Consider the following 26,283-nt stretch of genomic DNA (forward strand, 5'->3'; position numbering starts at 1 on the left):
TCACACCCTTCCTCCCACCCCTTATACCCTGGCAAGCAGTGATCTATCTCCACTGTTATGCTGTTGTCTTTTTGAGAGTGTCATATAGATAGAATCATATAGTATTTAGCCTTTTGAGACTGATGTTTGCTTAATTTTTTTCTTTGGGTTGTTTTCTTGTTCTTGAGTTTTGAGAGTTCTTTATGTTCTGGGTATAATTTTTTTGGGGGGGGGGTCAGATATGACATTTCCAAATATTTTCTCTGATCTAGAGCATATCTTTTCATTCTAAGTGTCTTTTTTTTGCCTTGAGACAGGGTCTCCCTCTGTTGTCCAGTCTAGAGTGCAGTGGCACCATCTTAGCTCACTGTAGCCTTAACCTCTTGAGCTCAAGCAATCCTCCCACCTCTCAGTCTCCTGAGAGGCTGGGGCTGCATGCGTGTGCCACCATGCCTGGCTAATTTTTGTATTTTTTAAATAGAGACCCAGTTTCCCCATGTTGCCCAGGCTGGTCTCAAAGTCCTGGTGTCAAGCAATCTGCCTGATTTGGCCTTCCAAAGTGCTGGATTACAGATATTGCACCTGGTCTTTTTTTTTTTTTTTTTTTTTTTAGAGATGGGGTCTTGCTATGTTGCCAAGGCTGGAATGCAGTGGTTATTCAGAGGTGTGATCATAGTGTGCTACAGCTTTGATCTCCTATGCTCAGGCGATACCCACCTCAGCCTTCCAAGTAGCTGGGACTACAGGTATGGCACTGCACCCAGACAGTGTCTTTTGCAAAGCAAAATTTGTAATTTTGGTGAAGTCCAGTTTATTATTTCTTTCTTTTATAAACCGTACTTTTAATGTTATACCTAAAAACTCTGCCCAACCTCAGGTTGCAAATGTTTTTCCTGATGTTTTCTTCTAGATATCTTATTGTTTTGCATTTTATATTTTGCTCTATGATCCATTTTGAGGGTTTTTTTGAGTGTGTAAGATGTAAGGTTTGAGTGAACGTTCTGTTTTTGCCTTTGGATGTCCAATTGCAACAAAACACCATTTGTTCAAGAGACTAACCTTTCTTCATTGAATTGCTTTTACTCCTTTGCCAAAAATTTATTGACCATATATGTGTGGATCTGTTTCTGGATTCTCTTATTTTGTTCCTTACCATATTATCTTGATTATTGTGGCATTATACTAAATCTTAGAGTTAGGCAATATTATTCCTCCAATTTTATTCTTTTTCAAAAATATTTGACTACTCTAGTTCCTTTGCTTTTTCATATATATTTTATAATAAGTTTATCTATAGCTACAAAAAGCCTGTTGGGATTTTGATTAGGAGTGTATTAAATCTGTAGATCATTTTGGGGAAAAATGGACATCTATACTATGTTGAATCTTTAAATCTGTGAACACAATATGTCTTGCCATTTATTTATGTTCTTTGATCTCTTCCATCAGCATTTTGTAGTTTTGAGCAAATAGATTGTTCATACGTTTTGTTAGATTTATTCCTCACTGTTTCATGTATTTTCATAGCTATTGTCAATAGTGTTTTAAAAAATTTTGGTTTTCAGCTTTTCTTTGCTGGTATGTAGAAATTAGATTCATTTTTGTGTTGCCCTTATTACTTGTCACCTTTCAAACTGACTAGTCTAAGACTTTTTGGAAGAATACTTGTTTTTTTTCCTTGCATAGACAATCCATGTTGTCTGCCAAAAGGCATAATTTTATTTATTCTTTTCAATCTGTATGATTTTTATTTCTTTTTCTTGCTTTATTGCTTGGCTAGGACTTGTAGTCTACAGTCTTGATTAGGAGTGTTGAGAGTAGGCTTCCTTGCCTTGTTCCTGATATTAGGAGGAAAGCGTTCAGTCTTTTATCCTCTAGTATAATTTTCATGTAGAGTTTTTGTATATAAGAGGCTGCATGTTTTATTTATTTTTATTTATTTTCTTGAGACAGAGTCTCGCTCTGTCACCCATGCTGGAGTGCAGTGGCGCAATCTCAGCTCGCTGCAACCTCTGCCTCCCGGGTTCAAGCGATTCTCCCATCTCAGCTTCCTGAGTAGCTGGGACCACAGGTGTGTGCCACTACGCCCAGCTAATTTTTTTGTATTTTTAGTAGAGATGGGGTTTTGCCATGTTGGCCAGGCTGGTCTTGAACTCCTGGACTCAGTGATCTGTCCTCCTCAGCCTTCCAAAGTGGTGGGATTACACGTGTGAGCCACTGCACCTGGCCTGCATGTTTTAATTTTTAGTTTTGTTAGCTTTTTTATTTGAAAGTAATGTATAGTCACACACATTTCAAACAATCATTTAAGTCAATTTAAAGGAAAAAAGAGAACCTACTAAATTTAAAATCCTTAACCTGTTAGATTTTTACAAATGTCTGGTATTAAAGCAGTGGGAGTTGTTAGATTTCAGTTGTTAAATCAGTAGCTCCTTAAAGATTTCTTGAATAAATACTTAGTGTTAGCTTAATCTGGAGATATTTTCAACAAAGAAAATAATCATAGAGATAGGGAGGGCAATTCGTTTGTTATAAAATATATTTATGCTTAAAATTTTTGAAAAATGGCTCTCAAGGTGTCCTGTCTTTTCTAGACTAGTTTATTCTACTGTTCCTTTGTTTTTGACTTGTAATATCGTTTAGTAGAAAACCAATATGCCAAAAAATTCAGTGAATTTATTATGAAAACACTAAAAGTCTTACATCACTAAACCATGACTGGTTGACTGCTTTGGAATGTCACTTTCCTCTGAAGAGTGAGGATTCAGTATCATGGGAAGGATCTAGGATGAAATGTTTACCAGTCTGTTGCTTAGCACACTACTGTTATCTGAGTTATCGAAATATGTTAGAGAAATACACACTCCTCAACTCTGCACTCCTCTCCCACCCCACCATTGTGCACTGCTGGATTGTGAGCTCCAGGAAGAAAGGGACTTTGTTTTGCTTACCGTTGTAATCCACCACATAGAAGTATGTAGACCACTAAGAGGATGACTGATAAATAGTAATCAAATTGGTTATTTCTGATAAGATGGTTTTAATATTGTGGCTGTTGTGAGGGGATGGCTAATATGTTTTTGTTTATGTAGTACACATGTATTTGATTTCCACGAGTACATGTGATACTTCTAATATGTACACTAAGAAATAAATTCTTCTAGGCTGGGCGCAGTGGCTCTTGCCTGTAATCCCAGCACTTTGGGAGCCTGAGGCAGGCAGATCATGAGATCAGGAGTTCAAGACCAGCCTGACCAACATGGTAAAGCCCTGTCTCTACTAAATATACAAAAATTAGCTGGGCGTGGTGGCGCATGCTTATAATCCTAGCTATGCAGGAGGCTGAGGCAGGAGAATCACTTGAGCCAAGGAGGTGGGGGTTGCAGTGAGCCGAGATCATGCCACTGCATTCCAGCCTGGGTGATAGAAAAAAGAAATAAGTTCTTCTTTCTCAAAAAGATACCATTTGCATGTTTTAAAGAAGATTATTTAAAATAGTTAAGACACCTTCATATATTTATAAATTCAGGAAATCTATTACATTGAGAAAAATATACATTGTAAAATTTAAATTCAGGAAATCTATTACATTGAGAAAAATATACATTGTAAAATTTAAGTTACAATTGAATAGACCTTGTTGTGAGTGATCATGTGTTATTTTTGGTGGGTGGATTATTAGTGGATTGGTTATCTATTACTTTTCTTCTCAATATATTTCATAAAAATTTAAGAAACAAAACCAGTCTTTAAACTATGTGAAATATTATATTTTTGGAAAGGTGTGTGTGAGGGGACAGGCAGATACTTGAAAGTAATAGCTAAAATCAAATATTTGAATAATATATGGCTGTTAGTTACCTGTTACAGCGTCTTTGATACTAAATCTGTGTTGTCTAATTTGGTAGTCATTAACCACTGTAGCTATTTTGATTTAAATTTAAATTAAGGCCTGCAGTGGCCCACACTTATAATCCTAGCACTGTGGGAGGCTGAGGCAGGAGGATTCCTTGAGCCCGGGAGTTTGAGACCAGCCTGAGCAATATAGGGAGACCCCATCTCTACCAAAAAAAAAGATATACATACACACACACACACACACACACACACACACACACACACACATATACACATATGTATATGTGTATATATATATGTATATGTATATATATAAACATATAAATATATATGTATGTAACTATATATATGCTGACTGTGGTGGTGTGTGCCTGTTGTAGAGACCCTATCTCTACCACAAATATATATATAAATATATATATATATAAAATATATATATAAATATATATATATAAATATATATATATATATAAAACTATATATATGCTGACTGTGGTATTGTGTGCCTTTAGTCACAGCTATACAAGAGGCTGAGGTGGGAGGATCAGTTGAGCCCAGGAGTTTGAGGGTGCACTGAGCTGTGGTCCACGCCATGGCACTCCAGCCTGGGGTAACACAGTAAGACCCTGTCTTGAAAAGAAATTTTTTTTGAATTAATTTAAATGAAATGAAATTAATGTAGTTTCCCAAAGTAGCCATATTTCAGTGGCTTAATAGCCACACACATGTGGCTAGTGGTGACTGTGTTGAACACTGCACATAGAGAGCATTTTTTCCGTCATCACAGAAAGTTCTATTGCGTTAGCAGTGTTGTATAAATTAATGAAAATTGCTACAGGATTTCACCAAGTTCATGTATTGTGAAAGTTGGAGAATAGAGTGCAAGATATTTGTTCTCTGGAATTCTTAGTTGGAAGCTTTTACAATGGTTAACCTGTCTGGTAGGGGAAGAAGAAGCTTTTAAATTATAGTGTTCTTGCTATGTTGTTTGTTGTTCACAACAGCCAGGCAAGGCAGTTAGTATTATCTCCATTTTATAGATGAGATCAAACCTGTAAATTGAACTGTAGTTTGAACCAAAGTTTGTCAGACTTTAAAATCCTCTATTTTTTGTTCTGTTTTCAGACTTTAGGAGTGGTGCTGAATGGATTATAATCCCTAGTTCGTAGTGTATGATCATTGGCTATCAAAGACCTTTTTCTTCCTCACACTCATAGGCAACTATTTTAATGTATGTTTATCTTTTTATCTTTTTTTTTTTTTAAAGTGAAAGCAAGTTTATTAAGAAAGTAAAGGAATAAAGAATGACTATTCCGTAGACAGAACAGCCTGATTTATCTTTTTGTTTGTTTTTGCAAAATACAGCATTGTAGCTTCAAATCTGTTAATTTGACATTTACATGGATGGTACTGTATTATATAATCTAATATGAGACTTTCCTAGTTTATGATGTGTTTGATGATTTAAGCACTTAGCCTTTTCAAAAGTTTTGTGAAAAAAATATTTTCACCTGGTGTTAGACTTTTTGGCCTTTGTAATCAGAGAAGCCTGAAAGAATCTCGATTTTCCTCTTTCCTTAGCGAGTATTGCTAGAAGGATTATTTGTCCCTGAATGTTTGTATATAATTTATATTACTTTTGTTTTCTTCATCATTGTGCAGCCAGTGATTACTTCTCATACTTCTCACATGGTGTGTCTGAGCATTGTGGCTGCTTTTTTAATTGAAATTTTTATTGGACTAATTGTAGATTCATATATAGTTGTAGGAAATAATGTAGAGGGATCCCTTGTACACGTTGCCCAAGCACAGCTGCTTTTTATGCTTCTAATTTATAGGTAGGCTTGCTGGGAAGGGGAGATGTAGACAAGCTTGTTAGAATTATGTTAAGAGTAAAGGCTGGAAGCTTTTTCTTATGAATGTAATGAATATATGAACATTAGCAGGTGGACTTTTAGCTGCTTTTTTGCTTAATTTTTAGTCTCGTTAAATGAAAATTTTTAGCCAAATTAAATTTAACAGAGTTTAATTGAGCAAAGAATGATTCACGAATTGGTCAGCCTCTTCAGCCAGTGTAGGTCCAGAGAGATTTCAGCACAGGCATGTGGTGGAAGATTTATGGACAGAAAAATGAAAGTGATATACAGAAAAGGAACTGTTCAAACAGCTGTATTAGTTCCAGCTGAGCATTTGCCTTAGTTGAACATCATTTGAACAGTTGGCCCCTTTTGGTCAAAACTTGGCGACTGGCACCAGAGTAGGTTACAGTCTGTTTATACATCTATTTATACATCTATTTCTCTGTCTATTATGTACAGAGAAACTTTTAGGCCAAACTTAAAATATGTAGCCTAAAGGAGGTAACTTTAGGTTAAACTTGATGTAACAGTATGAATTTCAGGTAGTGAGGTTATTATATAACTGAGTTTTGGATAAATGATATAGTGTTTATTTTCTTTTAAGCAAATTGAATTTTTCATACAAATACTATTGAAAGTGAATTATACAAATATGAAATCTTAAATTTGATAATGATTAGAGATTTCTATGTATTTTGTTTTAGGTTGTTTCACGAAGAAATCCAGAGGATGTCCAGGAGGTAACATCCATATGAACACTTTATTTTATGTATTTGATAAAAATTTAATTAAATGCTTTTTTGAGGAAATTGCCTGAATCATTTGTACATCAATTTTTTTTTTTGGGGGGACGGAGTTTCACTCTTGTAGCTCAGGTTGGAATACAATGACTTGATCTCAGCTTACTGCAACCTCTGTCTCCTGGGTTCAAGTGATTCTCCTGGTCAACCTCCCGAGTAGCAGGGATTACAGGCATCCGCCACCACACCCAGCTAATTTTTGAATTTTTAGTAGACACGGGGTTTCACCACGTTGGCTAGGCTGGTTTCGAACTCCTGACCTCAGGTGATCCACCTGCCTCAGACTCCCGAAGTGCTGGTATTATAGGTGTGAGCCACTGTGCAAGTCTTTATCTGTTTGTGTGAAGATTGTCTTCAGTTCACAAAACAGTAGCTGAAGTGTCCTATTCGAGACCTGCTATGTAAGTGTTAAGTTTTAGTAGGTGTTAAGTTATAGAAATAAGAATTTAATGAATTATAGTGTGGTTTACTAAATGATAACTGGTCTGGTAACCAGTGTTTACAAGATTTCACTATCAGTAAGGGCCCCCTGTTTACCCATTTCAAGATCACAATGCCTGTGTAATAAAAAGTATTTGGTAACTAGTATTTATTTTAAAGATTCAAACAATATATAATGGGTCTCCACCTACTTTCACTTTTATATTGAATTGACATGTTGACATCTTGGAAAACTGTTTTAGATACAGATGTTTCTTTTTTAACTTTTTAAGTTAGTAGGCTCTTTTGCAGATTCTTCTGTGCATTTTTTCCTTCTTTCTAAAATGATACCAGCCTGTTATGTTTTGCTTAAAATTGCAAAATTGTCTGTTTGTATTTACTTTGTGCTTATTGTATATCTTTAGGAATCCTTACTGAGGAGCTTGCTGCTTTTAATGTTTCTTGATTTACTTTCATTTTAGTCCCTGCTCATTTTCACTAAGACTAGAAAGACATATATTGGGATTGTCTTTTTCTCCCTTACTAATGTGTGTTTAAAACAGATACTTTAAGTTTACAGTTCTGATTCTGCTGCAACAGTGTTTGTTTTTTTTCCCCCCACAATTAAATATGAATGTCTTTGGGTGGTAGGTTCTTCTATTTAGCCACAGGCCCCACCACTCTACAGAACATACCTGGCTTGATTCATACATTTAAGCTGACTGTTTGGTACTGGTTGGTTTGAGTGTATCGCCCCAGGTTTAGATAGTATTTAAATTTTATACATTATAATTTCTGGCTATGTCTGATCTCATAGTTGTTTTTGTCCTATGATTTAAAAAGATACATTTTATACAAAAATTAGCCAGGCATGGTGGCAGGCACCTGTAATCCCAGCTACTTAGGAGGCTGAGGCAGGAGAATTGCTTGAACCTGGGAGGCGGAGGTTGCAGTGAGCCTAGATTGCACCACGGCAGTCTAGCCTGGGAGACAGAGTGAGACTCTGTCTCAAACAAAACAAAAACAAAACAAAAACAAAAACAGATACATTTTAAAAAGATTTAATACTATTTTCCTGATGGGTTTTAAGGCAATCCCTCCCCCCACCAGTAGTCAGGACGAATATATAATATTGTTATTTTGAAAGAATATATATATGTGTGTGTATATATATATATATGTATATGTATATGTATATATATATATATGTATATGTATATATATAGAGTCTTTTCAAAGGTATATAAATATTGTTATTTTGAAATATATATATATATATATTACTTTCACTGGTATGTTGTGTGTGTGTGTGTGTGTATATATATATATATATGTACCATAAATTTATATATACCTTAGTGAAAGTAATTTGCACCATGATTGAAGTGCTTTTCTATCTTTACTTGTGTCAGTTGATGAGTATGAACTATTCTTTAGATTTCTAGTTTACAACTCTTAAAATTGAAATGGGTGTATTTCCTTTGAATGCATTGTCTGATTGCTGTGCTGTAGTTTGTAGCCTGATGTTCCCATTTTCCAGGAAGAATCCTGAACCAACCTATCCATGAACATACTCTCTGCCATTTTCTTAATCCTTTTTTCGGGAAAACTCTTTTATAATAACAACTGTTGGTGAACCATTCATCAGAAAACTCTTGTAAGTGTCTTTTAGTTAGACAATTGCATGGTCCTTTGTTAGAAGTGGTATACATTTTAAAAAAGTCTTCTATTTAGTTGGCTTCTTAAAATATAGAATAACCTTGAAATTATAACAGTACTTTTTTAAGTTTCCCATTTAGTTTATTTAAACATTGGAATTCTCATTTGGGAGAGGAATTTACCGCTTAGAGTTTTTCACTTCCTTTCACTTTCCTTCTCCATTAATTTATTCGTTACTGCTTTAGACTATAGTAAGGCTTCACAAGGGCTCTTTAAAACTAGATATACTGATAGTTCAACCAAATGTAGGGCTAGTAATATGCTAGCCTTATACAATGGGAGAAATTTTGTTGTTTTTCTTTTATGTGTACTTTAGCACATGCCACCAGATATCAGTGTTTTCTTCCTAAGAATGTGAAAAAAAATCTGTGGCCCCTTATTCAGTAGATCATGTAGAACATGAGTAGACTGCAGAAAAGTGAAGAAAGAGATGGTTTTGCTTTCCCTTACCCTTTTTTAAACAAATTAACCTATACCTGTTTCTACAGGTAGGATATTTCACTGGTGAAATTTGGGAAGGGAAAAGGACTGAAATAGGACTTTCTATGTATTATATCAGAAATCTCTGTTAAATCCTTTCTTTAAAAATAATTTTATTTATTATTACTATTATTTTTATTTATTTTTCGAAATAGAGTCTCGCTCTATCACCCAGGCTGGATTGCCATGGCGCTGTCTCGGCTCACTGCAACCTCTGCCTCCTGGGCTCAAGCAATTCTCTTGCCTCACCCTCCTGAGTAGCTGGGATTATATGCTTATACCACCATGCCCGGCTAATTTTTGTATTTTTAATAGAGACAGGGTTTCACCATGTTGGCCAGGGTGGTATTGAACTCTCGACCTCAGGTGATCGGCCTAGCTTGGCCTCCCAAAGTGCTGTGATTACAATCATGGAAAAAATAGTTTTAGAAAATGGGTACATACTCAGAAATATATCAAGGGAAAGGAAAAGCTCTTGAAAAGAGGGAAAAGAAAATCCATAAGCAAATAGTATGGTAGTGATGATGGTTGTAAGAAGAGATAATCCAGCAAATTGTAAATATTAATGCTATATGAGAGTGAAAAGACAAAGTTAATTCAATTGGTGATTCTGTAAAATACAGGAATCTAAAAAGTTTTTGGTGTTATTAAGTGTAATTATCTAAAAGGAAACATTTATGTAAAAAATATTTAAGGGAATGTTTTTAATGAAAATAAAACTTTTATTGAATTTGTATTTTTTATATGGTTGTCACTGAATTATATTTCCTTGATACATTTTCTTCAGAGTGACTTAAATAAGTAGGAAATGTATGCAAATTTGGTTCAATAAAGAAATAGGTATTTTAGACCTATTTTTTTCCAATGGGAAAGTATCTAACATTAATTAGAGGAAATAATTTCTGTATGTGTCTTTGAGGACTGTGTAGTCCAGATATGAACATCAGTGCTTATTGTTGTAGTGGAAGTATACCTTTGTTCACTTTTGTATTTTGAAGATTTCTGGAAACCTCAAAACTTGGAAGGAGTAAGAAGAAAAGAAGGCAGTGGATGTGACATTTTGCAATGGCTGTTAGGTATTTTGGTTCTACAGCCCTAGGGTTGAGAAGAAGGAATATGAGAATGACTAAATTAGGGCATGGTGAAGAAACACAGATTCTCACCTTGAGGGTTCTAATTTTTGCTCTGACAGACTGTCTGCTGGTTTATATACCATAGTATTTTAATAATTATTATAATTAAATTGTTAAATTTTGCTCCTTTTCTCTTACATTATTTAAAAATGACCTTAACTAGAATAAAAACTTTATTTGCAAATCTAAGTATTTCCATGAACTACAGTCTTTTGAATAACTTTCACATCCAGGTCATAATGGCCTTAACCTTATGTAAGGTTCAGTTTATAATGACATTTACCTTATATAAAGTAGTGCTTTCATAAGCCTATCACCCATTTCTCCCTTAATTCCTTGGCAATGTAGTATGATTGTAATTTGATGTATTTTTAAAATATAAAAATAACAATTTTTTGTTCACATCATTCCGTTGTTAGAATCCTCATATCTCGTTACACATGCCGAGAAACCTTTCCTGAGTGATTACCGCCTATCTGCTACTGATCTTTTAATCTACAGGCTAATAGATCCTGCTTAGTTCTTGCTCTTAAAGCTGTCTATCTCATTAAATAGCTCTAAGCAGCTCCCTCATGAGCTCCTAAATAAATATGTTGAAAACCAAAAATCTGTAGCAAAACTTGCTACACAGCTATTTCTTCTTCAGTGTTATTCAGTTTATTTATCATTTTAGGCAAATACGGAGTATGTACTTTTGTTTAAAAATTGCCTAAATTAATTATTTTGTCTTCATTTAGTAATATATACTTGGCAATTCACTCTCCTTTTAAACATGTCATCCTCAATTCCCTCCCCTTTTATTTTATTTTTGGGGGTCTACTGACCACTTCCCTTCAGGATTCTCTAAGGTAGTACTTTTTGTGAAGCCTTCTCAGATATACAAGGCTGATTTAGGTACTACTTCTGTGGCACCCTTGGGCTGCCCCTTTGAACATTTTTCAAGCTATCTTATGATGTTGTTGTCTTATAATGTGTTGGCTTATTCTTCCTAATTAGAATGTGAATTCTTTGAAGGCAGGGCCTGTTTTTCCCTTCTCTTCATACTTTGTGACAGTATGATGGTTAGTGCAAAGTAGGGCCATAAAAATATTTGTTTCGGTGACTCTTTTTGTTGTTGAGTCAATAAATACAAGGGAAGCGTTACGAGGAAGCACATTTTTAATAATTAATTCATGTTATAGTCTATCTCGCCTCCTAAGATTGTAACTGTTAATAAATTTATTAATTAAGGTAGAATTTTGGGCAGTATGAAAAAGTTTTCTGAAGAATTTTATACATGCAGAGAGTAGGTTTTTTGGCAAGAGTCTCTTAAATCACACCTGGTTAACTGCTTGACCTGGTATTTGCTCATTAGCATTACACCCTGTCGTTTATGAAAAACTTTTGGAAAAGTTTGTTAGAACTGAGATGATTAAGCTTTTCCGAAGTCGAGACCCCAGTATCTCAAGTAATGGGATTTAAAACTCAGCTTTTCCCTGCTTTGTGGAGATTGAGGGGCTGAATCTGATATCAAGGCCATGCTTCAAATCCTTTTTCTTTACAATCTTTACAAAGTGTTTATTTATTTATTTTTTTAGATCTAATCTCAGTAATGTTAAACAATAATTCAGACTAATGAAAGAAAACACACTTTTGCGTGTTGTCTCATCTAGGTGGTTGTTATTTTGTTTTTTAAAATTATACTAATTTTAATGATGTTCTGGTCGGGATTCAGCCTGCCTACAGAAATCTTATTACTAGTATAAATTATGGTTTATGAAAAAAGATTTGTGACTTGAAAGTCCATGTTAATTGCTTGCTGCACAGCTACTTTTTCTTCAGTCTTTGTCCTTTTAGGCAAAGACTGAGAATGTACTTTTGTTTAAAAATTGCCTAAATTAATTAATTTGTCTTTATAAATGTATTATTTTGAGAAAGAATATATGTTTTGATATCTAACTCATTTGCAGGCCAATTGTAATTGGTTTTCTAAGAGGTGAAGTGACATTTTATGTAGTGTAAATCTTCTGGATTGAATATTTTTTCCATTATGAATAAAACCATACTTGTTTAAAATGAAAATTTGAAACCAAAACAGAATAGTTTGAAGGATTATTGCTTTATATGTAATATGTTTTTACTTTATTTTTTTTCTATGCTCCTGGTCAGCAGGAATCTGCTTTATATTTTTAAAGTAAATATTATTAATTTCAGTCAGTTAATCATATTGGTTAGGACATGCATTTGCCTTTGCATGACAGTCTTGAACACTTTAATGAAAATATTATTCATTGTTCAGATATCTGAACCTAAATGGTTTATGAGATACATGTCTAATTTTATTCTCTTTTTAGATAATTGTGTGGAAGAGATACAGTGATTTTAAGAAACTACACAAAGAACTATGGCAAATTCACAAAAACTTATTCCGACATTCAGAATTGTTTCCTCCATTTGCTAAAGGAATAGTGTTTGGTGAGTGATTCTTTTGAAATTATAATTTTAAAAAGTGATAATTAATTTTGTGTATATACTGAACTTTAACATAACAACATTATGAAGTCAGAAGCCTCTTATCGAGATAATTCATATTGTTCAGTAAGCACTGGAAATTGTCTCTTCTTGTTCTTGGTATAGTTTTGTATACCCAGAATATATTTAGTTTTCCCATCAATGAAACAAAACAACTTGACTTCCAGCCAACCAAATAAACACCCTGTAGGAACATAAGAAAAGGTGATATTCAATTATTCTTATAGTTCTAAAATTCTTTTTTTTTTTAAATTAAGTCTCCTTTTTTATATTTCCCTGATACTGTGCTTATAGTATGAATAGTGTGGTTTTCTAGTATTTGCTTCTTGCAACTTCTTTTTGATACCTTAGTATTCTTTTTTTTAACCTCATTAGTTTTCAAATACCTAGGTAACAGTTTTTTATATTAAATTTTCTGTGTCAGAATAATTGGTGTGGTTTCAGTCCCCTATCTGGATTTTGCCCGGGAGGGTAGAATATTATTCATGTTTTTGTTTTTCTACAACTCTAACATAAGTGTTCTTATATGGACAGGACTTTATTTTTTTTGAAATGGAGTCTTACTGTGTCATGCAGGCTGGAGTACAGTGGCATAATCTTGGCTCACTGCAACCTCCACCTCCTAGGTTCAAGTGATTCTCCTGCCTCAGCCTCCTGAGTAGTTGAGATTACAGGTGCCTGCCACCACACCCAGCTAATTTTTATATATTTAGTAGAGATGAGGTTTCATCATGTTGGCCAGGCTGATCTCGAACTCCTGACCTAAAGTGACCCACCCGCCTCGGCCTCCCAAAGTGCTGGGATTATAGGCATGAGCCACTGTGCCCAGCCACAACATTTTATCCTATTATTCTTTGCAACCAATTTCTGCATATGGAATTGCAGAGTCAATGTATATGCACATTTATTTTTCAAACTAGACAATCTTTTTCAGATTATGAAAGTAGTATATGCAAATAACTCAGATGCTACAGAAAAATACTTAAAAAGTAAATAGAAATTCAACAGTAATACCATCTCCTAGGTAGTATAATATTTTGGCATATTATTCTAGACTCTGTATGAGTGTGTCTGTGGTGTATTTTTGTGCTTATGAATATGTGTATGCCTTTTTACCCATCTCTATATAGAAACCTCAAAAATGGAATCTTGCTATGTATGGGTTTTGTAACCTGGTTTTATATAACAGTATATATATATATATATTTTTCTTTATTTTTTATATAACAGCATATTATGATTGTCTTTTCATATCAATAAAAAGATCTACATTACTAATTTTAATATGTACATAGTATTCCAGTTTTTATATGAACTGATTTAGTAACCAGTCTTTTACTGGTATATTACTTTTGGCCTCTGGCTGTTATAAATTACACCGTAGTTAATATCATTATTTAGACATTGCTGAGAGGAGAATTAGTTAAGGGGTCTGCATATTTTTGTGACTTTTTTTATTTTTATTTTTTGCCTAAGAAGTCCCTGCTGTAATTTTTGTGACTTTTGATGCATGTTGTCTCATGTTTTAAATAATTGTAACATTATTGTCCTTTATACATTGGAATAACTTTAAAATTATTATTATTATTTTTTGAGACAGAGTATCACTCTGTCACCCAGGCTGGAGTACAGTGGCATGATTTTACTCACTGTAGCCTTGACTCCCTGGGCTCAGGTGATTCTCCTACTTTGGCTTCCCAATTAACTCGGACTATAGGTACACACCACCATGCCTGGCTAATTTTTCTATTTTTTGTAGAAATGGAGTTTCACCACATTTCCTAGGCTGGTCTTGGACTCCTGGGGTTAAGCAACCTGCCTACCTCAGCCTCCCAAAGTGCTGGGATTACGGGTGTGAGACACTGTGCCTGGCAGAAAACTTTTAAAGTTTTATAGTTCTAAAATTCTTTTTTAAAGAGGCATGGCAAAGTAAAATAAAAACAAAACACAAAACAAAGGTAGTATCGAAGAATGTACAATAAAAACAAGTTTCTTGCTCCTTCCCACCACCCAGTTTTGCTTCTAGATATAACTATGTTTTGTTTTTCGGGTATTTATTTCTGTATGTTTAATAAATTTATACCATTTTTTCTTTTGAGATAGAGTTTTCTGTTGTTGCCCAGGCTGGAGTGCAGTGGTGTGGTCTTGGCTCACTGCAACCTCTGCCTCCTGGGTTCAAGTGATTCTCCTGCCTCAGCCTCCCGAGTAGCTGGTATTACAGGCGCCCACCACCACACCCAGCTATTTTTTTGTATTTTTAGTAGATGTGGGGTTATGCCATGTTGAGCAGGCTGGTCTCAAACTCCTGACCTCAAGTGATCCACCCACTTTGGCCTCTCAAAGTGCTGGGATTACAGGCATGAGCCACTGCGCCTGGCCCATCATTTCTTGATTTAACAACTTTTACATACCTATTGACTCATTGCTCTGGTGAGTAAGGATTTAGCTTGTTTACCCTGTTTCTGTGTATTATTACATAATACTTTTAGTCCTTCTGTTGACTCTATTTCTTGTTCTGTAACTATGGACAATATCATTTGTCTTCGTAAAATGATTCTAATAGCATTTTTATCTTCCTCCTACCTCTTCAGCTCTTTTCACCACTTAACATTTGAAATCTGTACTTATATTTTAACATTTGTCAAAGGTGATAATATTTATGTTCTCTTCAGTAGTCATAATTAAGCTCCCTTATATAATGTATAAAATAATTCTCAAAGCTGGAATTTAATAATCATCACTTATAGCATTATTATTTTTTGAGACAGAGTCTCACTCTGCCACCCAGGGTGGAGTGCAATGGTGTGATCACACAGCCTCGATCACCTGGGCTCAAGCAGTCCTCCCTCCTCAGCCCCCAGAGGAGCTGGGACTATAGGTGTGTGCCACCATGCTTATCTAATTTTTATAATTTTTTTTTTAATTTTTATAATTTTTATAGTGACAGGTTTTCACCATATTGCTCAGGCTGGTCTTGAATTCCTGAGCTCGGGCAATCCTCTTGCCTTAGCCTCCCTCAGTGCTGGGACTATAAGCATGAGCCATTGCGCCCGGCCTTATAACATTATTATGACAGAGCAAATATCGTTCAGTATAAAGTCAGGTCGTGTACCACAATCACATTTTGTTCTGTGAGGTTCAGTTGTTACAATTACTGTGCCAACAGAAGAAAAATGTTTAAGTGAAGTCTCTGTTTTCCTTGTACTACATCAGGAAATTGAAATCATGCCACGTTTTAGTTTGCTAAATATTTGGACCATACCTTTTGTAATAGCCAGCCTCCAAGATGACCTCCTATGATTCTTCCCTCCTGGTATTCACACCTTTGTGTCTTGCCTTCTGTCTTAGTCTGTGTAGTGTTGCTACAAAGGAATACCTGGGGCTGGGTGACTTATAAAAAAAAGAAGTTTATTTTGTTCGTGGCTCTACAGGAGTTAAAAGATGCATGGGGCCGCCATCTGCATCTAGGAAGGGCCTCAGATTGCTTCCACTCATGGCAGAAGGGGAATGGGAGGCTACTATATGGTGAGAGAACAAAGCAAGAGAGAGAGGAGGAGGTGCCAGGCTTTTTCCAGCAACCAGTTCTCTCTAAGAGTGAGAACAAACAAGCCACTCGTGGGACATCCATTCCCATGATCCAGACACCTCACACCAGGCCTCACCTTGAATACTGGGGATCGAATTTCAACATCAGACTTGGTGGGGCCAAACAAACCATATCCAAACCATAGTACCCTCCCAGATTGTGCCGGAGTCGGTCTGTGTGACCAATAGCAAAAATGATGGTATGTCTCATTCCTGAGATTTTTTTATGAAAGACTGCGGCATTTCTCTTAAGGTGTTCCCCCCCGCCCCCCTCCCCCTTTCTCTTTCTCTCATAACTTACTCTGAGGGATACCAGGAGAACATTCTGGTAGCCTATGGAAAGTCCCACATGGTGAGGAACAGGGGCATCCAGCCAAAACCTAGTAAGCACGAAACTTGCCACAGCCATGTGAATTAAACTTAGGAGCAGATTCTGCAGTCCCAGTTGAACTTTGGGATGACTGCAGTGTTGACTGACAATAACACAATCTCATGAGAGGCCTGAGCTAGAGCCATCCAGCCAAGCCACTTTTGAATTCCTGACCCTCAGAGAATGAGTGAGATAGTAAATGTTTGTTGTAGGCTACCATGTTTTGGGATAATTTGTTACACAGCAATAACTACTTAATAGACTTCATAACAAAACTGAAAATATGGAGAGTGGTTTTGAAATGAGCTGTGTGCTTTGAGGAGAGTGTTGGTGAGTGCCTGAAGTGCCTTTAAGATGTGATTAATTGGAGCTTTGTGGCATTTGGTAAGACTGCAAATGAACATTTGCAAGGAAGTTAGGTAAGTGTTACTGGAAACTGGAGGGAAGATTTCTCTTACGTAGTTGCAGAAAGCTTAGCAACACTGTTACCTACAGTTATGTGGAAAGTTGATAATGTATCAAATGAACTGGGTAAACTAGCTGAAGAGATTTCTACCCAAAGTGTTTATAGTATGGTGCTTCTTGCTGTTCATAGTAAAATGTGAAAGTAGAGATAAACTAAAGGAAGGATTGTTGAACAAAAAGGACCTAGGTCTTGTTTTGAAAATGCTGTCTTTCTGGATAGCAGAGAGTGCTGAAATTAAGAAATGACATCTGACTAAATGTGGCCCAAAGATGAAGCTAAGTGTGAACTAAAATCTTTAAGACCTCAGAAAGATTGAGTCAGACAAAAGCTCTCCAGAGATTAAGGTTATGCCTTACATATCCTCTCAAATAGTAGGGATTTGTGGAAGTGTAAGCCTTGGCCAACTCAGCAGGAGCCAAAGCTACAGAAGGGTTTAACTTGAGATTTGTGGCTATCACTTTTGTCTAATTGAGTAAACCCCAATAAAAGTCACAGGTGACTCCCCCCAGAAAAGTTAAAAGTATATATACAGAAACATTGTTAGCTTGGACTGACAAGCACAAAAACAGTACAAAGTGAAAACAGACTTTTGTCTCCCCAAAATTTTACTGGCAGGAAGGTTAAAAACAACTATGAAGCCACAAACCTTGTGGTTTTTCATCGAAAAGGAGGTATGACTCAGAGGGTGGAACCAGTAGCTCAGAGGGCAGAGCCAGAGCCTTGGAGAATTTATTCCCAGCCTATGAGCCTTAATCAGAAACTTCCAACAATTTGCCTGCTGGATTTCAGAATTACTGTGGACCCATTGACTTCTTTGGGTCTCCCATTTACCCCCACTTTTGTACAGGAATGTCTGTAGCCGTTATCCCATGCCTATCCCACTATTGTATATTGAGTGGGTAGAGGGGAGGTAACTTGTCTATAGTTTCACAAGTTAGGAAGATTGTACTTAAGGAGCTACACACTTAAGGAATGACACCTGAAAACCTCAATCACACATGGATCTGACTTACATGATCAGGTTCTGAACTTTGAGTTGCTGCCATAATAGGATGAGACTTTTGGGGACCTTGGGAGGAAGGTGAGTAGATCTTGTATGTGGGTGAGGTGTGAATCTTTGAGGGCCAAAGAGTGGTCTGTGGTGGCCAGTTTCCAAGATGGCCCCCAGTGGTTCCTGTCTCTTGGTATTTATGTCCTTGTTAAGTCCCCTCCCACATTGAACCGGGATTAGTCTGTATGACTAGTAACATATGCAGAAGGGATGGTATGTCACTTCCAGGATTAAGTTATAAAAGAGAATGTAGCTTCTATCTTGCGTGCCCATGCTCCCACCTCCCCTCCATGTGTCTTTACATGTTTGGGGTAAACTGGTTGCTATATGGTGGGAACACTCAGGCAGCCTGTGGAGATGAGGGATGTTTCAAGCTTACAGAAAATTGCAAGAACAGTACAAGAACACCTGTATACTTTTCACCCAGATTCACTTATTGTTAAGCTTTTATCCCATTTACTTTATCATTTGCTGGCGCCTGTCTTCTTTCTCCTTCCCTCTGTCTCTCTTTTCCCCTGTCTCCCCTTCTCTCCCTCTGCCTCTCTCTCCCCTGGTGCACACATATAAAATATATGCACATAATTTTACATTATTTTAAGTTTTTAACTTTTCTTTTTTTGAGACAGGGTCTCACTTTGTTATTCAGGATGGAGTGCAGTGTCACAGTCATGGTTTACTGCAGCCTCGACCTCCAGGGCTCAAGTGATCCTCCCACTTCAGTCTCCCTAAGTGCTGGGATTATAGGTGTGAGCTACCACACCTGGCCATAATTTTTTAATGAGCTATTCCAAATTATATTCCAAATTTCATGTCCCTTTACTCCTAAGCACTTCAGTTCTTCACGAAGAATAGGGATATTCTATTACATCAGTGGACTTCAGTTATCAATTTGAGTAAATTTAATATTGATACAATACTTTGATATAATCTACCATCTGTATTCCAATTTTGTCAGTTGACCTTTTAATGTCATTTTTCTTCTCTCTGGTATAGGATCCATTCTAGGTTTGGTATTTTATTTAGTCACTGTCTTAGTCCCTTTAATCTGGAATTTAATATAGCTATTTTTTTTTTTTCATTATGCTGGCATTTTTGAAGAATATCTTCTCCCCTCTCTATCCAAGCCCCCTGACGTCTTTTTAAAGAGAATGATTCTCATTTTAGGTTCCTTGATGTTTTCTCATGTTTGGTTCTAGGTTATGAATTCTTTGGGTGGATGCTACATAGGTGTCCTCAGTATCTCATCTGAAGGCACGGGATGTCTGTTTGCCCCTTTCTGCCCCTCATTAGTGATATGAATTTGTGTCACTTGGTCAAGGTATTATCTAGCTTTTTCACTGTGCGAGTTTCCTGTGGCTGCTATAACAGATTACCATATACTTGGTAGTGTAAAACAATGGAAATTTATTTTCTCACAGTTACAAAGGCCAGAAGTCCGAAATCGGTATCACTGTGCTGAAATCAAGGTTTTGGCAGGGATATGCTCTTTTCAGAAGAGCGATGCTGTTCCTTGCCTCTTTCAGCATTTGGTAGCTGTCCACGTTCCTTGGCTTGTGGCAGCGTTACTTCAGCCTACAGGGCCCTCAACTTCAAACCTCACTCTGTTCCATCGTCATATTTCCCTCTTTGTGAAGTTTCCCTCTGACTCTCTCATTAGGACACTTGTGAGACATTTAGTGTCTTTCCAGATAATCCAGGATAATGTCCCCATCTCAGGATCCTTCATCATATCTGCAAAGACTCATTTTCCAAATAAGGTAACATTTACAGGTTCCAGGGATTATCTTTGGGGGACCATTTTTCAGACCACTACAAAATGTATATTCATTTTTCTTTTCTTTGGGGAGACATTTGTGAGGTTATGAAAACATCTTGCTTTTCTACAAAATTGTCCCTTGGATTTAACATCCATTAATGATTCTTGCCTGACCCAATGTGTATATATGATAGTTACAAAATACTGATTTTCAATTCTTGTACCCCTCCACCTTTGCTATTACCCTTCCTTCTCTCTTTATCTGTGTCTCTGTGTTTATGCATCTATGTTTTTCTGTGTATCTATCTGTGCAGCTGTGTATCTGTATCTATATATCTATGTATTATATCCATGAATCTGTCCATCTATCCCTAATTGATCTGGACTCATCAGAATTCATTAATGCATTTAGTTATCTTAGTGCACAAATTGTCCCAGCTTTGATCAGTAGGAGCCCTTTTAAGCTGGATTCTGTATCTTTGTAATTTCACCTCATCCTATTTTCTTATTTTAGCACTTCTTATTTTAAGGCATAACAAAATGTTCAGTGCTCATCTTGAATTTACTCTGCTCCTGCCCTGAAATCTTCCATTTCTTGAAGGAGCCCTGGTTGCTTTTTGTGGATAATCGTGTTGAAAACTGTGCCATTTATCAGTTTATGGTATTTTAGCTCCAAATCTACTCTTCACTGACTTTTCAGACCTCCTTTTCCAGCTGTCATGGATGAGCTTAGTCAGTAGAGGGTGTTGGAAGGACACTGTAGGAAGCAGTGTTTTCGTGGTGCGTCCGTTCCTGTTTGATCTGTGTTGCCACTGACATATGTGGGATGCCTAGTGGTACTTATTCCCTAAGAAATTTTGTTGTCAGTTATTGTCTGCGGCCCCTTGCCTTCCAGCCTGGATCTGGTCGTACCACAGCAGACTTTCCTGCTTGCTACTCTCGGCCTGTAGCTCCTTGCCCATGAAGTTTGACCCTCCTATTATTAGAACAGTTATGTCTGGGGCAACCAGTGGGTTACAGCCTCATTGTCTCCAGTGAGATCTGAATTCCAGCGTTGGAGAGGAGGCACCTGTTTCAAGTATTTCCTTTGGTTCTCCTCCTCAACCTAGGCATTCCTAAGAGTTGTCTTTTATTTCCTCTTAGTAATTAATACTTTGTAAATAGTTAATAATTCTTTATAAGACTCCCTATTCAAATCACTGTGTGGATTTCATTTTCTGTTTGGACCCTGGCCGCTGCAGAAATCACTACCTGGATAGTTGGTATGCTCCTTGCAACTTGCTTCTAAACTTTTTTACCAGCCAGAGTTAGGAAATATAATACATTTATCTATATGCATAGGTGTAATGCACACATTTACACATACCTCTAATCATTTGCAAACCTGCATATATATATGTGCATATATATTATATAAACATACATATATTTTATAATTGTTTATAATAGCTTTAGTGAATCAGAGTTTTATATGTTCAGTTATATGTTTCATTCTTTGTACTTTCCTCCCACCCCCTGGTTTTAGGTTTCTGGTCTTGACTAGAAATGTCTCCTAATGTCTACATGTTTTACAAGATGATTATTATAGTAATAGGTTAAAAAAAGTTTAAAAAATTAATTATTGAGCAATTCATTTGAACAGGATGTTGGATGATGTTTTACAGATGAAATGAACTTATAAGATCACTTGTTAGATAACCCACCTTTTTCTCAATGAAGTTGAACTATTATCTATGTTATGTATAGGCTTCATATGAGTTTTCATTAATTAAAGATTTTCTCTTTATTTGTCTATTCTTATATAAATACCTACTTTTATAACACATTGATTTTTGTGCAGTGGCTTTACAGAGTATGTTCTGATAGCTAGTACCAGCTGTATTTCTCATCAACATTGGGGAAATTGTTGCCTTTCAAGATCAGCCTGGAGTTCCTGGGGCTCTTACAGTGATAATTCTTGGTTCTAAGAGGCTATGCCAGTTAACCCTTTATTGCTTCTTAGTTTGAAATCTCTTTCCCCATTTCCCACTTGGTTAATGGGTAGGACTCTTTCAGTGTTTTTTTCTTTATGGTGAATACACTGTTAAGCTTAGCAATGGAGGGCTCTTGTTGCAGGAGTGTAGGAGCTTATCTCCCTCCTTCCGGTGTCCTGTGGATTTTGTTTTGTCTTGCTCTTTTTGCATTGTTGCCAGAGCCATTCTGCTTCGGCCATATAATCTCTTGATAAGCTTGCAGGCTCAGCCAGTTTGGTGATTCTCTAGCTAAGGACACCAAGGTGCCACAGGCCTCCTGGAGACTGGCTTCTAACTCTCCGACTCCTTTTGTGTACCAGGAATTCGTCTGTGTATCTGCCCTTAGCTTTGGCCTGCTAGCACCCTGCAGAGTTGTTTGCCGTGTCCCATGTTCCCTCTCCCTGCCAATACATTTTGGACTCTAGGCCTGGTTGCCCTTCTGGAGTGTGGTCTCCTAGTAACTCCCTCTCCTTCTGCATGCGTGTCTGCTATCTTTCCTGCTTTAACCCCAGAAACTTGTTTCCTATGGCCTTCCCGGTACAGATACTACTAGGTATCCCACGCTGTGCTGGTGAGTTGGTTCCTCACACCATGACTGTGCGCTCACCTGTCAGCTGTGGCATGCTTGAATTCTGGAGGAGTCTTTCCTGCTTTTCTGGCAACTGCGGTTCAACAATGGCTCAGGGAACCTAGCAAACTTTTTTTCCATCCAGTGGCTGCAACCACACCTTCTCCACAGAGATCTGAATCCCAGCTTTGGGGAAGAGTTGCTCCTTCTAAGTTGTTCCTTCTTTGGGTATTCTCCCTCATTCTAGGGTATTCTTCAGAGTTCTCCCTTACCCAAGGATATTCTTCAGCGTTCTCTTTTTACCTTTATAGTTACTCCACTCTCATGGTTAATAACTTTTTTTTTTTTTGAGATGGAGTCTTGCTCTGTTGCCCAGGCTGGAGTGCAGTGGTGTGGTCTTGGCTTACTGTCACTTCCACCTCCGGGTTCAAGCCATTCTCTAGCCTTAGCCTCCTGAGTAGCTGGGATTACAGGCTACCATGCCTGACTAATTTTTGTATTTTTAGTAGAGATGGGGTTTTACCATGTTGCTCAGGCTGGCCTCAAACTGAGCTCAAAGTGATCTACCTGTCTCAGCTTCCCAAAGTGCTGTGTTGGTATTACAGGCATGAGCCACTGCAACTGGCCTCATGGCTAATAATTTTTTTTATTAAACTTTTCCATGTTCAAATTACTGTGTGCTTTCTGTCTCTTGATTGAACCCTATATTGATACTCTAATTTAGGAAGAGTTCTGAATGATCGGAAGTGATTCTGAATGACCTATTTCCATTGGCTTGTGGTCTACATGGAAGAAGGATTTTTCCAGGCTGATGGCTGGACTGTAGTATTCACTGAACTTGACACTTGCTTTTTCAGAATGTTCTACGCTTTACACCTCCTTGAGATCTGGGGACAAGATGTAGAGAATCTCACGTAGTATAGCAACATCAGTGGCATTTGTGCCAGAAAGAAGTGATCATCAAAAGCTTGTTTCTATGATTCTTTAATTTTAACAAATATTTAATAGTAACAATTTATGATTTTTAATATCTTGAGATATACATAATAGAAGTAACTTGGGTACATAATAAAAAGAAATACATTTATGTTTTCTTAGGTGAAAGCAATTGAGGTATGTGGGCAACAACAGGTCAATAGCAATAGAACGATTAGTTTCTGATGGGGTCTTCAATCTATTCTGTTCCCCTACCAAGCATTAATGAATTCATGAACTCTTACTATTGTAGGCTGTTAGCATGTGACTGCCTGCTTTTGGCCTTGGATCTTTGACCTGCTTTGGCCATGGTGCTTCATATTTCTGTTGTTTTCTGTTCACAGTTACTATCTAAAATCAGTGGTTCCTCTGTTTTCTTGTTATCTTTCCCATTTAAAGATGTATGTGCTCTTTGCCATTGCAACTACTACCTCTTTTGACCACCATTTTGCTGTTCTTTTCTTTTTTTTTGAGATGGAGTTTCGTTCTTGTTGTCCATGCTGGAGTACAATGGCCCAATCTTGGCTCTCTGCAACCTCCGTCTCCTGGTTTCAAGCGATCTCCTGCCTCAGCCTCCTGAGTAGCTGGGATTACAGGCATGTGCCACCATTTGTGGCTAATTTTTGTATTTTTAGTAGAGATGGGGTTTCACGATGTTGACCAGGCTGGTCTCAAACTCCTGACCTCAGGTGATCCACCCACCTTGGCCTCCCAAAGTGCTGGGATTACAGGCGTGAGCCACCATGCCCAGCCCCATTTTGTTGTTAATGTGCCTGGCAAGCATGTTTACATGCCAAAAATCTATTGCCAGTCATATCTTCTTTGACTCATTTCAGTCCAGCTATCAATTATCTAGAAATTTTATGGGCACATTTAGTTTAAGAAGCTTTCTATAAACTGGCACAGAGGATATCATGATGCAAACAGCCCCTCTAAGAAACTTAAAAGTCTTATGGTTAAAGAAGTGAGCATTACGATCCAGAGTTGAGAAAGAGGACTGTTTTAGGATGTGGTATCCTCACTGTCAAGTTTTTAAGACTTGTGGGACTATAAATATGAAGATGATGATAATTTTACAAAGTCGTCAATCTGAGGAGTTTTAAGAATTGTGCCTCTAAACCTATAGCCAGTATTGTTTTCTTGTGTTCTAAAAGTAAGAACCCTCCCTTGCCTTTTAATTATAATTTTCTCCCTTTCTCTTTGATTCCTTGGCAAGACTCTGAACTGTGTGATCCAAAGACTGCTTCAGTCTTATGAATGTATCTTCAGCATGTGGCACTGTGTCTGACATATAAATACTTGAAAAATAAGTTGAGCAAAATGAAAGTATGAGTAAGATTTAAAAGATAGAGTAGTTATGGGTAATGATGTCATTGAAAGTCAATCCCAATGCTGAAATTAAAATGTTTGATCATACCTAGTGTGGAGTAATAGATATGCAATAGGAAGAGTATAAATTCACATGGCTTTTTTTGGAGGGCAATTTGAAATAAAACTTTTCTATTTTGTTTTTAATTAATTTTTCCGCTGGGTGTGGTGGCTCATGCCTGTAATCCTAGCACTTTGGGAGGTGGAGGTGGGTGTATCACCTGAGGTCAGGAGTTCAAGACAAGCCTGGCCATCATGGTGAAACCCTATCTTTAAAAAAAAAAAAAAAAAAAGAAATTATTGAGGACTTCACAGGACTGTTGTTTATGTGGGTTATAACTATTAATATTTACCATACTAGAAATTTTAAAAATTAAAAAGTACACTACATGTTAACATAAAAGGACATTTTTATGAAAAATGATTCTTCCAAAGCAAAAAAGAAATAGCAAGAAGAGTAGTGTTGGTTTATGTTTTTACAAATCCCTAATGTCTGGCTTAATAGGAGATAACTGTGCTATTATATCTGTTTCTTTATTCAGTCTGTCAAGATATGTTGTTTTGGTTGAAGTATATGAGTAAAATTCAGGATTACACAGATAATACAGTTGAAAAAGGGACGACTGTTTTAATACCTTTTGCAGATAATTGAAGGTATTCTTTGATACACCAAAACTTGATGTGTGGTAATTTCTTAAAGGTTAGTTGCAAATCAGAACTGTATAAATGAACATTTTGTACTTTGTGACATTACAATCCATTGGCTTGTCTTAGATTTGAATATATCTTTTACCTGGACATGAGTTTGTAACATCCTGAATTGGCCGTTTGAAAAATATTGGGTTCCTGAATTATGCAGATTTTGTAAATGTTTACCCATTTTATTATACGGTGTTAAAAATCATTAATATCACAGATATTAATGGAAAACATTTTGAAGTATTGGGAAGCTGTTAAGCACACAGTGGCTTGACAGCTTGAATTTTATCACTGATGACAGTACTGTTGGTTATTTTCCTGGAATTGTTAGGCCCATGTTGTTTATGTTTGAGAAAATGTCTGTCATATATCTAGAGTAGTTATAGTTTGTTTCATTTCACAGAATTTGAAAAAGAAATGTTCTCAAGGATTGAGATTTAACAAAGTTAATAATTTTTACTGCTTTATCAAGGATATTCTAAGTGAAACTGGCATTAAATTTCTTTTTCTTTTTTTAAATATGAGTGAGTGTCAGTAAGGAATATAATGATTACGAGTAAGTATAGTTTGGTGGTGTTGCCTTGATTTCAGTGGTTTTATTACCATTGCTTTTAGACCATCAGTGCAAATGTCAGTGCAGTAAAAAAAAAAATGCAACTGCTTTTGTAGTATTA

The 26,283-nt window shown here is 36.6% G+C and overlaps 1 protein-coding gene across 14 annotated transcripts in view; it reads left to right on the top strand.

Moving 5' to 3' along the window:
* The window catches only part of RPS6KC1 (ribosomal protein S6 kinase C1), a 207,454-nt gene that overhangs the window by 6,446 nt on the left and 174,725 nt on the right, over nt 1-26,283 (top strand). For 4 of the 14 annotated variants that reach the window (XM_017547526.2, XM_037745381.1, XM_017547521.2 and 1 more), the window contains exons 2-4: nt 6,401-6,436; nt 8,457-8,573; nt 12,582-12,702. Coding sequence is in view for 4 of the 14 variants with exons in the window: in XM_017547520.2 (XP_017403009.1) it covers nt 6,401-6,436; nt 12,582-12,702 (157 nt within the window). In the remaining 10 variants the exon portion in view is untranslated. Of the gene's footprint in view, nt 1-6,400; nt 6,437-6,818; nt 6,898-8,456; nt 8,574-10,113; nt 10,192-12,581; nt 12,703-26,283 lie in introns of those variants that run through there. The other 10 variants (XM_017547520.2, XM_017547512.2, XM_037745382.1 and 7 more) reach the window with 5 other exon arrangements.

Source organism: Cebus imitator, unplaced genomic scaffold (assembly GCF_001604975.1).
Source record: "Cebus imitator isolate Cc_AM_T3 unplaced genomic scaffold, Cebus_imitator-1.0 Scaffold198, whole genome shotgun sequence".
Classification (NCBI taxonomy): domain Eukaryota; kingdom Metazoa; phylum Chordata; class Mammalia; order Primates; family Cebidae; genus Cebus; species Cebus imitator.